Source organism: Lactuca serriola, chromosome 3, assembly GCF_051521515.1.
Source record: "Lactuca serriola cultivar US96UC23 chromosome 3, Lser_US96UC23_V15, whole genome shotgun sequence".
NCBI lineage: Eukaryota > Viridiplantae > Streptophyta > Magnoliopsida > Asterales > Asteraceae > Lactuca > Lactuca serriola.
The window spans coordinates 5,841,745-5,856,999 of NC_136410.1; the positions used below are offsets into that span (position 1 = coordinate 5,841,745).

Consider the following 15,255-nt stretch of genomic DNA (forward strand, 5'->3'; position numbering starts at 1 on the left):
AAATTAATAGTTATTATAGTATGTTTAATTTATGGAAACTAAATTAATGATATAATGAAAATGAATATGAATAATGAAGTAATTGACAAGTAGAAAATAAATATATTTCAAAATTTAGACAAAATGACATGTGGCCAATTAATGAGAGAATGACAAGTGACAATACCATTTTTATTTATTAGGGTAGATTTGTTGGATATAATTTCAAAATTCATATTGATGATATAATTAGTTCTAACTATAATCATATTCACATAAAAATTTCAGAAAAAAATACTTGGTATTATTCCAAAATATAACCATATTTACATATAATTTTTCAGAAAATATCCACTTCAAAACATATTACGAAACAAAATTCCAAAAAATAGGATATAATACTAGTCTAAAATTGTATAGCAGTAAATAATGAAAACAAAAAACTTTAACCTTATAGATTTTTAAATTATAGAATTAAATAATCTAGAAAATAATTAAAAGCATTATGAAGTTTTAAATTAAAGAAAAGGAAGAAACTAGATCTAAGCTTATGGACTCATAAAGCAATGAACTTGAAACTCACAAAAGGTCTAGAAGGTGTGAGAATGCTTGATGGAGAGACTTGAATGCATAAATGATGGACTAGATGCTCTTCCTCTTCTTCTCCTTGTATAGAATAACCATAAATAAGCTCAAGATCAAATATAGATGCTAGGGTTTCAAAGGGGAGTGCAAGGAGATGATGGATGCTGAGGGTGGGCTAACCCTGTCCCTCAATCTCTTTAAATACGAAGTAAAAAATCCCCAAAATCAGGGTTTCCTATCAGACTGGTCCTACGTCGTGAGCCATATGTGCTCACATCGTGAGCCTAAAGTTGGTGCGCGATTGCACTAACCTCTTCAAGAGGTGACATACATAACTCACGTCGCGAGTAAGGTTAAAACCTTTGAATTTTAAACTTGACAATTGCTCACCGGAACTGAATGTTACAATAATTAAGATTAAGACTTGATAATATCATAAATTTGTATCATGTGTCACATTTTAGGAAAATGCCATGTGAATAGCTACTTCATGTAATACAAAGTCACTCAAACGAATACAATTTGCCACTGCTTTCACTCACAACATTTCAATACTTGCAACACAAATATAAAGTCCACCTTATATATATATATATATATATATATATATATATATATATATATATATATATATATATATATAGTCCTCCAAAACCCGTTTAGGTTTTACGATGTTCACACAAACCATGCAAGAGGTGCAACCTCTTAGGCCTCATCAATCATTATATTCAATATCAAATTATAGGCCATATGAATGTTAATTTATGCCTCTTTGTGCATTTTGGCATGACCTAATTCTTTGTTGGCATCGATATAACTTTCAATTAATTAAAATACTTAATAACATTAAAATCACCGATATATCAATTCTCGCATGTAGCAAGTTCTATATATTTTTTGGTTTGTCTTATTAAAAAAAGTATTTATTAGTAAGCAACACATGTCTTCCAATGGGAAAACCCTAAAAAAACCCAACATATTATCCTCTAATGCTCGAAAAAACCATTATGTTATTTTTGTGTACGATAACACCATTTTATTTGTTGATCATGCCTAAAATATTGTATCCGACAAACCCTTGAAAGTCAGTAACCTATCATTTGTAACATCATAAAAACCAGCCTATTATCCTCTAATACGCGAAAAAACTATTATGTTGTTTTTTTATACGTAAAAACCATTTTATTTTTTCTGATTTAATACAATAAAACCCTTTTATGTTTTGATTTTGTTTTTTGTATAATAAAACCTTTATTCCCCCTTTATGTCCCATATTTTTTCTCTCAAAAAATTATAATTGACAAATATCTCATTTATCGTTACAGTTAACCACTATCTAATAAAAGAAGTTTAAGATAAGGGAAATACAGTTTGGTTCCTTGATTCTTAAGTTTGTATATTTATAACTTCTACTTCATATATGGAATCAATGATAAATTTACCAATTATCATGGTATTATGGGTTTCCTATGTAATCCATTTCCTAAAAATATATCCCTTCAATCATTAGTCATTTTTTTCTCTCCCCCTATCTCTCTTTCTCCCTCCCCCTCCCTCTATCTTCTTATAAGTCTTTTTGTTATCGTCTACCTTTTCCACCACTATGAGTTTTCCATGATTGGCCATCATTAGGTACGCTTTCATTCTATGATACACATCTTGTGTTTATAAAAGGTACCCTTGATCTTGGGCTCCAACTTTATATATCCTCCTCGACAAGTCTCATTACTTATTTTGATGTCAGATGATGGGTTGCTTAGTGACTTATCGTTCCACATTTAGTAACTTTATATTTCTGGGTGACAACCATAACTCTTGTTCATCTAAGTGCCAGTGTGTTATTTCTCTCTCTATTTTCAAAGTCGAATACTCTAGTGTGGTAAATACAACCGTCACGGTTTGCAATCTCCTTTTCTAACACCATTGCCCTAATATCAAGTACATCATTCTATAGTGTTACAACTCAAATGGTGTATACTTAAACTCGATTGAAGTGCAACATCAACAAATGAAGCATATAAAGATTGATATTCACTTTGTTCGGGCTCAAGTAGCTTTGGGGTTAGTTTGTACTCCTACCGTCCCAAAATTATAGTCCATCTTTCCTTTTTGGTTTGTCCCAAAATAATAGTCTACTTCTAAAAATAACTAGTATTTTTACCAAAATATCTTTTAATTATCACTTAAACAACTAAGCATTTAATGGAAAATGCAAAGTAAGGACAAAACTGTTATTTTATTGTATAAAGTTAGTGATAATTAATGCTTCCTTAATTTGTGTGTTTTTTTGTCGGTGGACAATAATATTGGAACTGAGAGAGTATTATTTAGAACATCTAATTCATTTATGAAATTAATGAAAAGTTTAGTAATTATCTTTTTTCTCAAGAGAAAAATATGTGGTATAAAATGAAAGATAATTAATTATTGTACAAAATTATAACATAAAAGGGTATTATTGTACAAAATCATAAAATAAAATGGTTTTATTGTACAAAAGAATAAAATAATGGTTTTTTCGTGTATAAGAGGATAATATGTTGGCGTTTTTCTGAAATCAGAAATGCTAGGCAATTGACTTTCAAGCAGGGGCAGACTTATGTGGTATTGGGGGTCCCAAGATATTTTTTAGGTGTAACTTTTTAAAATATGAGTGTCAATACTATTTTAGATTTGTTCGAATTTTTTTGGTGTCACCATTGCATCTGGAGTTGGTGTTCTTAAGATTTTTTTTAGGTGCAACTTCTTGAAATATGAGTGTTACTACTATTTTAGATTTGTTCGATTTTTTTTGGTACCACCACTACGTAGTTGTTATGAGTCCGCCACTGCTTTCAAGGGTTTGTTAGATACGAAATATTATTTTAGATATGATCAACAAATAAATTGGTTTAATTATATACAAAAATAATATAATATTTTTTTTATGAGTATCCGAAGATAATAGGTAGTGTTTGTGTAGGGTTTCCGTTTTTTTTTTTTAAATTAAAAATCTCCCTATTCTAATAAAAGAATAGGTTTATTTTCATTTTAACATGTATATTCTATTAGGCCACATAATTGATGTCATGCTACTTGTCAACTATTGATTTTCCATTTCAAATTTCAAAATTTTTCACTTTAATTACATTAAATTAATAACATTATAATAAAAATTAAAATAACATTAATACAAATTATAAGGTAACGTATTTATTTAAATCAACGATTATAATTTTATATAACTAAAAAATTATTTCTGAATTAACAATTTATTTAAAATAACTGATTAATATTTTGAATTTTATTTTACTATAAAAATTTAACTAGTTTTATCACCGTGGTTCACACAAGTTATAAACTAGTAATTATATATTCTTTTCTCCTTGGATTGAAGTACCAACACCTCCTATTAGTTGATAGTCTATAACATCCAAATGGATAATGACTTAAAAGGGTAATATATTATTTGATTTGTACACATTTAGTCAATAGCTTTTTTTCTTCGTCCACATTTACCCATTCAACTTGTTAAACCGTACACATTTAGTCCTTACGACCGGCTACTCCAGGTTAGCCGGTAAAAAAGACTTAATAGGGTAATATATTTCTCACTTTGTACACATTTAGTCCTTAATATTTTTGTACACATTTAGTCCTTAATTTTTTTGTTGCAAAATAAGTCATTTTTTGTTTTTGTACTCATTAAGTACTTATGAATGATTTCTTTAGATTTTTCTCGCGACATCTTACGTGGGATAGTTATATGGTGGTGGGATAGGTTGAGGTAGTCCTGCTATATGTTGTAGGACAAGATACCTGGTGTGGGTCGGCTGTAAGTCATAACCACGGAGGCTCGAGAAGTGGTTGGGTTAAGGCGACATGCCGACAAACCCTAGTGATTCTAATCTGATGATTGATTGAATCTGTTGCATGTTGGCATTCCAGTCCGATGACTGATTAGGCCAATGTATTCTAATCTGACGAGTGTGGGTCTGTTATGCATGATAATGCGTTTTTTGTATCGAGTATTTTGGGGGAAACTCACTAATCTCTATGCTTACCTAGTTGTTTATGTTTTCAGGTTCTATCGTTGATCGTGGGAAGGCGAAGACATAACTGTACACACTCATCAATAGTGTTCAGGATTCCGTGTTTCTTATTACTCTGATTTTCAATAAATGTATTTTGGAATAAACATTTTTTTCTTAATAATAGATTTATAATTATGGACTTTCGCCTTATTTAAAAATGAAAAATTTTTGTTGTGAAAATGAGACGTTACACATAAACATCAACAGCCCCACACACTTCATCAATGATTGTCCCGCATTTATAAGTACTAAATGAGTACAAAAACAAAAATGACTTATTTTGAAACAAAAAAATATTAAGGACTAAATGTGTACAAAATGAGAAATATATTACCCTATTAAGTCATTTTACCCGGCTAATCTGGAATAATCGGTCATAAGGACTGAATGTGTACAGCTTAACAAGTTGAAAGGATAAATATAAATGAAAAAAACCTCAATAACTGTACAAATCAAAAAAATATATTACACTTTTAAATCATTATCCCACTTCCAAATTAGCCCTTCCAAATTAGCCCAACTTAGCAAGTTGTGGTTTCCGCTTCTAATTGCAGAAAAGTGAACGGGAATATTGACTTATTCTAAAACAAATCAATTACGTCCTGAAGTAAGCCTTCTAAACCATCGCCCGACCCGATCCACAATCTTTAAAGTCGGATAAACACATCATTACAGATATTCGGGTACGGGTCATTTCAACGCGGGTTACCACCAAGTCAACCCATATTCATTCTTACACCCCTTTAATTTACATTTCAGGTCTCTCTCTTTCTCTCTCCCCCATCTTCAAACCACCATAGAACTGATTGCTGCGATCTGTGTTTCCTGTTGAACTTTGAGGTTTTCTTCGATCGATTCACGCACTGATTTTTGTAGTAATTAGCTTCTTGAATCAAATATGTCGATGTCGGATTCGGATACTTCGTCTCAAGGAGGCGGCGAATATAAAAACTTCAGACAAATTACTCGTGATCGTGAGTTTCTTTCCCTATATGTACGATATATACGATTTTAATTGTGCACTTGTGTTTTTCAAGTTTAGTTGTGGTTGTGATCAAGTTGAATAAGTCGTGCAAAAGCTGCTGTGTATGATTTTTGTTTGAATTGATCATATATGGAACTTACGAAGTTGTGGTTTGAGTTTTCTTTCAACTCTTGAGTGGTAAAAAAATCTGTAGGGATGTAGGTTCACATAGAGGAAAACGTTCATGCTTATAATTCCTCCACAATGTTTCCTGTCGAGACTTGAAAATTAAGGAAATCGTTTGTAAATCTGACGTGTTTTAAAATTAATTGAATTCACTTTATCACTAGACTTATAGAGGCCGAGTTCAGATGGTTATATTGGGAATTGGGAAAAGTAATGCTTGTTTTATGAGTTTTTACAGAACACCATTATATGAAATTATGGTTCATCGTTTATTTCCCTCTTTCATTTCATTTAATCAGTCAGAAACTCTTTTAGATTTTAACCAGATGAGGCTTGAAACCTGACAATTCCATTTTGAGGTATTAATGGTGAAAACTGACATCAAGAATCAAGATTGTGGTGTTACCCTTATTTGCACTTCTAACACTATATAACAATTCTGGTAATTTTATTAGGCTAACAAAATTGTTACAACCTTGTGCCTTTGCAAATGGACACTAACTAATGAGCTAATACTAATACCATGTGTGTATCTTAAGTTCAGTAGTCTTCATCAGTTTAACAAAGTCTACTACTGCATCTCTAGTATTTTATCTTTGTTTTGATTGGTGGATGAGGTTTAGTAACATTGTAATTGTTGGTTTATTGTGGTGATATAAGATGCTTTTAAGGCTACAAATTCAAATCGAGAGAGTGCCAATTCACAAATTCATTCCACCACTATATATAAGGGTATTTTACTAAAACGTCAAATCAAAACAAAACAAAGTGAGATTATTTATAATTTCAACACTTGAATCAATTTTTAAATCAAGTTAATATATTCTAATAAGTAATAGAATTTATATTTCACTGGAGATATCAACTTCCGAGTGACAATATTGGAAGAAGATGATATTTATTGCATGCATTTTTACAAAGCACCTTTTAAACAACAATTGGTTAGGATAATTATGAGAAGGAATGCAACAAGAGGATATAAGTGTAGTTGAGTTTTTGGAAGCATAATGAATAAGTTACAGAAGAGAACCGTAATAAGCTGTATGGAAAGGTAAAGTTCAGTTCCCTCAATTTTTGTTTAATTAACAAAATAGAAAAGTTGTCTTGATTAGGGTGAAGGAAGCTTATTTTAATGATCCTAATATATGAAACAATTGGTTCTGTATTTCTTTTGATCTTGTTTTATAATTTGTCTAATCAAACAGCAAGTTTTAGTGAAGTTGAATCGAACAAGGATTGAAACCTGACCTGCCCATTTTAACATATTTTGATGGCAACCGAGACTTTAGCTTTTAGATGCTTAGAAGTTCATGTTATGAGTTTTTGCTATGTTGTAACGACCTTCTGAATCGAGCACCACACATGCATATCATCACATGTCCCTTTCGCTTATATATTGCTAATTTTTTCCTCTCTTTAAAGTTGAATTTGTTGAAGACCTTCTTCCTTTATTCATGGAATAACTAGATTAAACCAAAGAATGAACATTCTTTCCCAAACTAGTTGTGATAGGCTAAAGCCTTAAGATAATAGTTTGCCTTTTCAATATGTTCAACCAAGAGTTGTTAAGAGAGAAAATCGGTAATATAGCAGTCTAACATAAAAATGAACACAGTTAACCTTGTTAAAAGACTTGCGACTCATGTGATAGATTTTATCATTGTTTGATATATATATATATATATATATATATATATATATATATATATATATATAGGAATGAGTTCTATGGAAAACAAATAAGTAGGGCAACATCTACCGGAACCAATAATCAAATGACACGTGTCCATTTCTTTCTTCACAAGTAATGTATTGTGGAAGTTATTGTGGAAGTGATGTGTTGTCATGTTTTCATTGGTTCAAATATATGTTGCCCTAATCATTCATTTTCCATATAACTCTTCCCTATATATATATATATATATATATATATATATATATATATATATATATATATATATATATAACAATCAGATTCACCGGCTTTGTTGATATCAGAGGCAAAAAGTGACTGATTTGTAAATCTGTTTACAAGGCAATCATTTGATTCAATCATTATTATGTGCAGGATTATTGTATGAAATGCTGAGAACAGCAAGAAGACCAGATTCAAAATCAAATTGGAAGGTATTATTTACAACCTTGTAGTCTAATGATTGACACTGGTCTGAAAAATGTATGGCTTATTGATAGCTATTGGTCTCTGACACTTGTTTGGTTAGGTACTGATCATGGATAAAGTGACTGTTAAAATAATGTCATGCTCATGCAAGATGGCAGACATCACAGATGAAGGAGTTTCATGTAAGACGTAAAAGGCCTGCCTCAGAAAGTTTGAATTCTTCATTCTTCATCTTCACTATATTTTGACTATCTTAAAAACAAGAAATGATGTTGATTATCTTCACATCAATCATGTGACACTGTTTAAATTTTCTTTCTTCAGTGGTGGAAGACATAAACAAGAGAAGACAACCACTACCCACTATGGATGCAGTGTACTACATACAGCCAACAAAAGAGAAGTATTATCAAAATCTTCTACTTACTTCCTTCTCCCTGTTTCCCTGTCTTTTCTTACTCCTATTCTTATACAACAAACATATAATTTTAACTCTTAGATTCGCAATGCCTAACTTGCTTCTTTTTTTCTTGTTCTTCTCTATCCTCACATGCTTCTGTTAAAATGCAGCGTCGTTATGCTCCTGTCTGACATGTCTGGAAAAACACCTCTTTATAGAGAGTACGTGAAAAGATCATATTCCCTCTTTTTCATGTTTCGTTATTTTCATCTCATAAAAAACACAGTATTCAGATTTTCTTATGGTTCCTTAATATTTGCTTCCTTTTCCTTCCAGTGCCTATGTGTTCTTCAGTTCATCAGTTCCAAAGGAATTGGTTAATTACATAAAAAAAGAACAAAGTATAAAATCTCGTTTACGTGCTATGAAAGAGGTTTAAGCTCATCTTGGATCTTTTTTCTTTTTGTAATATAATTAGATTTTATACTTGTATTTACTTTGGAGACGGATTTGCAGATGAACTTGGAGTACTTTGCCATTGATAGCCAGGTACATGATAAACTAAATTGCATTCTAATCAATTAAAGTAATATTTTATTTTCTTTGAAGTATATATATGCTATCTTTTTGGTGTTGACTAGTCAATTTCTATTACTCTACAGTGTTTTATCACCGATAACACAATGGTTTTGGAAGAGCTTTATGGGAATGAGGTAATGACCCGAAAAGGAGATGAATGTTTGAATGTGATGGCCAACCGAATTGCAACTGTATTTGCTTCATTATTGGTATGCAATTTTGCTTCTTTTAATTTAAAAAAATAAAATAAAATGTATTTTTTTTTATCAAGCTATATAAACTCTTTTCAGGAGTTCCCATTTGTACGTTATCGTGCTGCCAAATCCCTTGACCCTACCACAATGACAACAATTCGTGATTTGATCCCCACAAAGCTTGCTGCAGCCATTTGGAATTGTCTTATCAAGTATAAAGCTCTCAAAAACTTCAACTTTCCTCAAACAGAAACCTGCGAGTTGCTCATTCTAGATAGATCAATCGATCAGGTTCATAGTTTCTACATTCTTATATTCTTATTGCAATCTCTTGTTTTTAATTTTTCTTATTATTATTTTTTTTCTAGATTGCTCCTGTTATTCACGAATGGACATATGATGCCATGTGCCATGATTTACTTAACATGGATGGGAATAAATATGTTCATGAGGTTAGTCTCTGTTTCTAGGCATGGATTGTTCATTGAGTTCTTTTTTTTACCTTTATTTTGCTATTATAAATCAAGTAAGTATACTACTTAGGTTGCAAGCAAAACAGGTGGCCTTCCAGAAAAGAAAGAGGTCCTTCTAGAAGATCATGATCCTGTATGGCTAGAGCTCCGCCATTCACATATAGCAGATGTATGACTCATGGGCTTCTTTCTTTTAGTTCTTACCAGATGCATTCTGATGTTTTTTTTAAAAAAAATAAAAATAAATCATGCATTGTCAGGCTAGTGTACGGTTGCATGACAAGATGACAAGCTTTGTGTCCAAGAATAAAGCTGCACAGATGCATGGCTCAAGGTCTGTTTACATATGATTTATTGGTGTAAATTAAAAAAAAAACTTAATACCTGATTTAAAATATTTTGTTTTTGTGCGTAGAGGTGGTGGTGAGCTATCTACTCGAGACTTGCAAAAGATGGTTCAAGCATTGCCACAATATAGTGAACAGATCGACAAACTATCCCTCCATGTTGATGTAAGTTGGCAGAAGAGTGCTTATATTCTTATCATAAATATTACAAGATGCTGTTGTAATTGTGTAAGGATTTGAATGATGCAGATTGCTGATAAGATTAACAAAATAATTAGGGATTTGGGGCTTAAAGAAGTGGGACAACTAGAACAGGACCTTGTATTTGGAGATGCAGGAACTAAAGAGGTCATCAACTTCCTGAGAACACATCCGGTGAGTAAACTAAAACCTTATCTATCTACAAAAACCATTTCTGTATCTACAAAATTTTCTACCTCTTCATGCAGGATGCTGCCCGTGAAAATAAACTGCGGTTATTAATGATATATGCTGCAACTCACCCAGAGAAGTTTGAGAGTGACAAACTTGCAAAGTTGATGGAGGCAAGCCTTTAAAATTCATGAAATATGGATATTTACTTATTTTGGCATCTGTTGGAGCTTATAATATCTTTTTTCCTATATGTTTTCCAGTTAGCAAGACTTCCCCAAGATGATATGAGTGCTGTATACAACATGAGATTTCTCGAGGGATCATCAGATTCCAAAAAGAACTCACTCGCTGCCTTTTCTTTAAAATTTGATGTTCACAAGGTATAATTAATTGTCTATGAAGTCTCACAACTTTTATTGTAACTTATGTTTTTCTAAATGTCATCTCTTTTTTTTTTTTTTTTTTTTTTCAGAAGAAACATGGGTTAAGAAAAGACCGTACGGATGAAGAAGCAGCTTGGCAGTTATCACGGTTTTATCCTATGATCGAGGTATGGTTATGATAGTAGTGTTTTTCTTTTTCATGAATTGATGATTTATCATGTTTTTCAGGAGCTTATTGAAAAACTTAGCAAAAATGAACTACCAAAAAGTGATTACCCGTGTATGAATGATCCAAGTCCCACTTTTCATGGGAGGACACAGTCTGAGCCAGCAAAAGCGGTTGAACCTCATGCTGCTGCTCATTCAATGAGATCCAGACGAACAGCAACATGGGCCAGACCTCGAGATTCTGAAGATGGCTATTCAAGGTACTCTTGTCATTTTTATTATGATTCCCCCTTAAAATACATTTTATTTATTTTTCCCTTTGTTGCAGTGATTCCATTTTGAGGCATGCGTCTAGCGACTTCAAGAAGATGGGGAGACGTATTTTTGTGTTTATCGTTGGTGGAGCAACTAGATCAGAGGTAAACATTTTGTAATTTTTAGGAATCAGTTGTTTTTTACTTTTATGATGATATAACTGACACACAGATTCTTACATCTATCTGATTTCTCTCTCAGCTGCGGGTTTGCCACAAGTTGACTACTAAATTGAAGAGAGAAGTGGTTCTAGGTTCATCTAGTCTTGATGACCCTCCACAATTTATCACGGTCAGTAACCTGTCTCTTTTTCTTCAGCTTTTTTAAAAAGCCAAACTTTCAATCTGAAATTTGACTTGGTAGTTGTTATGTCAGCTGATTATTTTTAAGTATATGAACTGAAAGGAGACAAATTACTAAACAATCTTAAATAGAGCAGTCATTGACTGCCCCTAATGCCGACTCTGCTGCTTGGTATGCCAATTTCCATCCCATGTTTTCTTTTGCCTTTGCTCTATACTTAATAGGAAACAATGAAGACTATGAAAAAGGAGAAATCAGATTATTAGGGAGTGGGAAATAAATCAATTGCAGAGGATTTTTGAGGTTGGGTTGAACCCTGAAGGAAGGTTTTGAGGTAAATGAATGATATTAAGGATTCCATTGCCAAAATTCAAGAAACGGTAAAAACAAAAATGAAGGTAAAAGTTTATGATTGCAAACAAGTGTAATTAGCCGGTTGTTTTTTGTCTTTTTGACAATTTAAATTGATACGACTTGGGTTTTTAGTTTGTTGCATGAATCATGTAATCCCAGATGGATACAAGAGTGAAAGAGTTTATGTGGGGGAGTTATTTATATAAGTCATTCCATTCCAGATGGAGAAGTTTTAGCACTAAGTTGGGCTACCAATAAGTTTCATCCATCATTGTTATGAATCAAGAGATGACTGGGCTAGTCAACCTCTTGAGGTGTGGAGAGTTGGACCTAACTAATAAGACATTGATTGTAGGTGTGTTGTGTGGGGAAGTCAACCCACATGAACATGAATAGAATCAAAGCAAGCAGGGGAGTTTATAACAAAACCCGTCTGTCTCATATGATTATGATTATGAATAAAGAAGTAGGAAGTATGAATGCTAAATGCTTTATGAGGCCTTAAATTAAATTGTGGGTTACGAATAACTTTCATCATATTCATGGTAGACATTTTGGCTAGCACTGAGGCATAAAAAGGGAACAACAGTAGCACCTATTTGAGGTATCCAAGTTCCATAGGGTAAAGGGAGGTAAGATGTAGACAACCAAGCCTCTACCACCCAAGGTCAAGGTCGGGAGACTACTTACTTGTATTGATAATGATGACCTCTACATATAACATATGAAGCATCAAACATGATGGAATAGAGAATAAACTCGGGGGCTTTGTGAATAAAGAAACATGTAGATAATAGCAATACAACTGAAAGTAAAGATGGGGAAAACTAACGAAAAGCAGATACAATGAAGATGAAACTAGTAACCAGAATAGATTGCTTGTATACTACGACACTATCATGATTTAAGCCTCCTATCCTTGGTAAAGGCCAATTTCTTCAAATCTAACCTTCCTATTTCATTCTCCCTCATATCATTGATCTTGAACATCTCTACCCTCCCTCCTAACCGCAATTGTTAGTTGCCTCCTTTCAATATGACCAAACCATCATGATCTTTTAAAATAAAAAAAAAAAAATCTCTGTGCAATATTATATTGGTGCTAATGCTGTTGAGTTTTTATATATATATATATATATATATATATATATATATATATATATATATATATATATATATATATATATGTATATATATAAGTTTTTTAAAAGGTTGGCTTTGTTGTGATATGTGGTTGGTTAATACTTAATTTAATATGAATTTGCAGAAACTCAAGTTGCTGACTGCAAACGACGACCTCTCTTTGGATGATCTTGAAATTTAGGCCTAGGGATATATATATGCTTTTCTTCATTCACTCTTCCATTATTTCAAAAGTAGTACTCTACAGTACTACTCACCAACACCTTGTAATTGTATGTGTCTGTCTGTGTGTGTGTGTATGTCAACTTTTGATGTTTCTCTAACTAAAATTGCTCATGCTCGTGGTGTCTTTTTTATTCAGTTTAAAAGATGATGCTTTCAGTCACAGTCAGGTCATCAAAAGTCAAAACTGGTATATATATAATATATCCTTTATTTTTTTTACTACTTTCTTCCAAATTAAGGGAATGGTATCCGATTGATTTACCCAAAAATAAATGGATTCTCTTAGAATGTGAAAACGCAAATATTTGGACCAATTCAATGCTTTGTTCATCAGATCAACACATTTACTGCCTCCCAAGTTTTAATCTTGTTTGTAAAACATGCTTAATAAATGGATGACCACAAACTTTTACGAACTTAAACTTTTTTTTCCCCCCACCGCATTCTGAAGAAGTGGCAAAAAAGACCACCTAGTATCTCTGTATTTGCTTTGCCCCGGTTTACATGACACTAGGTATTGCTTTTTAGCTTCATTGGTTGAAATTAATTTACGATTTTCGTTATAATAAGGAACCAAATCTAAAATTAAAATATCACATCATCCGTTCCTTTTTTCTGTAAGAATCGGATGGGCTCCTCTCATTTCATTGTGGCTTCCAACCTATTATGATGATGTAATTTTACTTTACAAACTACAAACTAACATTTCTTTTATATACCCTTATGCGCTTTTATATATATATATATATATATATATATATATATATATATATATATATATATATATATATATATATATATATATATATATATATATATGGATTGTTGTAGCCCAAAACATCTTGCACTTGTTAGTTGTTACCCATCCATCTCATCACTCATCATAGCTATTACCCTATTGCATGAGATGTGAATCATGGACATTATTGGATTTGTCCATGTATCTATCTGACTCAGGTTGCTATGATGTGGTTGGTTCAGGATAAGTATTTTTTTCAACCACATCACTTACTTGAACTTCAAGCGTACTTTTTTTTTCTCACTATTTTAACTTTAATGGTGCTTCCATTTTATATATTTAATTTGTTAAACTTAAATGTGACAACCTAAGATACTTAGGTAATGTTTTGGTATGTAGTAACGAGAAAATAAGTCATATTTGTTTGGAGCATTTTTTATGAAATATTATTCTTCCACCTGAACTAATTTTGATTCCGTATGGGAGGAGTCTTATTATTATTATTATTATTATTATTATTATTATTATTATTATTATTATTTATAATTTCAAAATTCCATATGGGAGGAGTCTTATTTTATTTATTTATTTTATTTACTTTTATAATTTTAAAGAACGAAATGATATATATTATAATTATAATTTATTTATATTCAAGTAATTTTCAATAATTGTTACCGTTTTTAAAAAATTTAAAACTTCAATTAACTTTTTTTTTTTTCAAAAAAAAAAAAAACTACTAAAATATTTATTATTGTACCTTGTATTCAATAATTCATGATATCTAACTTTTTCAATTTTTGCAAATCTTTTTAATGATATATAATTCGTTTAACTATTTGATATATGTGTAATATGTTAACATGTACTTTAAAAGATATAAAGTATGTTTATATGCATTTTATTTGGTGACATACCTTTATTTAGTTAAAGTTTACTTTTCATATAATAATATTTTTCCTTATTCAACAATTTAGTTTTATTAAATATTTTATTTATACATAACAAACATGTTTGGATGATTAATTCACTTCGTTCGATCCAATCAAATACAAAAATGGAATGTAATGATCTGTTTAGTTATCTTATTCATTTTGTTATGTTGTTTATTTCGTTCCCTCGTGATTTCATTCCATCATCTCATATCTTTAGTTCGTTAATGTGAATATAAAAACTTAAATCAAAATGCCAAAACAAAGAAACTAAACAATGTCGTAAGATTTGTTTAAATACAACCGAACAAATTTAAATATGGCGCTCAATGTAAAACCCAATAATTGAAATGTCAAATAAACTAAAAACTATTAAAATACTTTTTTTAAACACAAAAGAACAAAGTAGCACAAGA

At 31.3% G+C, this 15,255-nt stretch overlaps 1 protein-coding gene across 2 annotated transcripts; it reads left to right on the forward strand.

Moving 5' to 3' along the window:
- Positions 1 to 5,391: 5,391 nt before the first annotated feature.
- On the forward strand, positions 5,392 to 13,387 carry LOC145091368 (SNARE-interacting protein KEULE-like). 2 transcript variants are annotated; one of them, XM_079029065.1, is made up of 21 exons: positions 5,392 to 5,611; positions 7,856 to 7,914; positions 8,010 to 8,091; positions 8,234 to 8,312; positions 8,480 to 8,530; positions 8,646 to 8,742; positions 8,826 to 8,858; positions 8,972 to 9,097; positions 9,179 to 9,373; positions 9,451 to 9,534; positions 9,626 to 9,724; positions 9,816 to 9,889; positions 9,971 to 10,067; positions 10,152 to 10,277; positions 10,352 to 10,447; positions 10,538 to 10,657; positions 10,750 to 10,827; positions 10,889 to 11,088; positions 11,157 to 11,247; positions 11,345 to 11,434; positions 13,068 to 13,387. In XM_079029065.1, the coding sequence occupies exons 1-21, from the start codon at positions 5,536 to 5,538 to the stop codon at positions 13,122 to 13,124; spliced, it is 2,010 nt and encodes a 669-aa protein (XP_078885191.1). In that variant the 5' UTR covers positions 5,392 to 5,535; the 3' UTR covers positions 13,125 to 13,387. The 2 variants fall into 2 exon arrangements, with proteins under 2 accessions (XP_078885191.1, XP_078885192.1); XM_079029066.1 differs by having other exon boundaries at positions 5,534 to 5,611; positions 8,010 to 8,119.
- The last annotated feature ends 1,868 nt before the right edge of the window (positions 13,388 to 15,255 follow it).

Bases quoted from the DNA above. Each gene is read 5' to 3' on its own strand.
- LOC145091368 (XM_079029065.1), top strand. From the start codon at position 5,536: ATGTCGATGTCGGATTCGGATACTTCGTCTCAAGGAGGCGGCGAATAT. The intron at 9,098-9,178 runs GTATGCAATTTT...AACTCTTTTCAG, and splicing joins CTGTATTTGCTTCATTATTG to GAGTTCCCATTTGTACGTTA. The intron at 11,089-11,156 runs GTACTCTTGTCA...CCTTTGTTGCAG, and splicing joins TCTGAAGATGGCTATTCAAG to TGATTCCATTTTGAGGCATG.